This window comes from Platalea leucorodia, assembly GCF_965183815.1.
Source record: "Platalea leucorodia genome assembly, chromosome: 30".
NCBI classification, from domain to species: Eukaryota; Metazoa; Chordata; class Aves; order Pelecaniformes; family Threskiornithidae; genus Platalea; species Platalea leucorodia.
This window is the reverse complement of record NC_138852.1, coordinates 578990-580608: the sequence shown is the minus strand read 5'-3', so window position 1 is coordinate 580608 and position 1619 is coordinate 578990. Positions and strand designations below refer to the sequence as shown.

Sequence of the window (1619 nt, the reverse complement as noted above, 5' to 3'; positions counted from 1 at the left end):
AAAGCGGTATTCAGAGGCCTTGAGGAAGGGTGAGACATTTAATGGTCTGCAGTGGATCCCTCTACTCTCAGCAGTGCCTGGTGGTTTTTCCAAGGCAACGTGGGAGTTTGATCACCCTTCATCTCTGAAAGGTGCAAGAACAGGGCACCTGGGAACAAGACAGAGGAGCAGACCCTCTGCCCTCAGTCTGTACTAAACCACAGGCACTCCTCTTGCCTCGCAGGTCTCCCTTTGTTCTCCCTGAGTGCAGCAGAAATGCTGAGCCTTTCTGACATCCAAACAAACTCCGCAGGGGAGACGGAGGGGTTTGATGTAAACACCACCAAACCTCTCCAACTGCCTTCTGCCATCCCCGTTCCTTAGCACTGGGAGTGCAGATGCTGGCAAGCCCTTCTGCATTAGGAGTGGTTTCATCTGACAAGATTGAACACCAGCACTGGCCCTTGTTGACGTCTCCCATGAACCTGCTGCTGCCGAGCAGGGCTGACTCCTCAGCAGCCAGCAGGCAGAGGCCCTGCTCCTCACAGCACACTCTGCCAGTACAAGCCAGAGCTGCAGCTGTGGAACTGAGGAAGGTCTCCTAGAACAAGAGGGTGTGAGAAACAGCTTTGATTTTGCTTGGAGAAATCTCCTCTATCTTGTCTCTGCCTTTTTCTCCTATGATAGTGTTCTATGCCCAGAGGCAGCAGATGTCCAACAACAGTGCCATCGCTGAGTTCCTCCTCCTGGCGTTCGCAGACAAGCAGGACCTGCAGCTCTTGCACTTCTGGCTCTTCCTGGCCATCTACCTGGCTGCCTTCCTGGGCAACGGGCTCATCATCACTGCCATCGCCTGTGACCACCGCCTCCACACCCCCATGTACTTCTTCCTCCTCAACCTTTCTGTTCTTGACCTGGGCTGCATCTCCACCACTGTTCCCAAAGCCATGGCCAATTCCCTGTCGGACACCAGGGACATTTCCTATGCAGGATGTGCTGCACAGGTCTTTTTCTTTCTCTTCTTGATGGTAGGGGAGTATTTTCTTCTCACAATCATGGCCTATGACCGCTACATTGCCATCTGCAAACCCCTGCACTATGGGACCCTCCTGGGCAGCAGAGCTTGTGTCCACATGGCAGCAGCTGCCTGGGGCACTGGGTTTCTCAATTCTCTCCTGCACACTGTCAATACGTTTTCCATACCCATCTGCAAGGGCAATGCTGTGGAGCAGTTCTTCTGTGAAATCCCCCACATCCTCAAGCTATCCTGCGCACACTCCTACCTCAGGGAAGCTGCGGTTGTTGTGGTTAGTCTCTTTGGGGTCTCTGTTTGTTTTGTTTTCATTATGCTGTCCTATGTGCAGATCTTCAGGGCCGTGCTGAGGATCCCCTCTGAGCAGGGACGCCACAAAGCCTTTTCCACGTGCCTCCCTCACCTGGCCGTGGTCTCCCTGTTTGTCAGCACTGCCATGTTTGCCTACCTGAAGCCCCCCTCCATCTCCTCCCCATCCCTGGATCTGGTGGTGGCAATTCCATACTCAGTGGTGCCTCCAGCAGTGAACCCCCTCATCTACAGCCTGAGGAACCAGGAGCTCAAGGATGCCCTATGGCAACTGGCCCAGCTGACCCTGTTCCACTGA

At 54.2% G+C, this 1619-nt stretch overlaps 1 protein-coding gene across 1 annotated transcript; it reads left to right on the top strand.

Annotated features, from left to right (window-relative positions):
• Positions 1-689: 689 nt before the first annotated feature.
• LOC309601284 (olfactory receptor 14J1-like) lies at positions 690-1619 on the top strand (the record flags this gene model as incomplete). The annotated part of the gene is made up of 1 exon (XM_082334242.1): positions 690-1619. The coding sequence occupies one exon, from the start codon at positions 690-692 to the stop codon at positions 1617-1619; it is 930 nt and encodes a 309-aa protein (XP_082190368.1).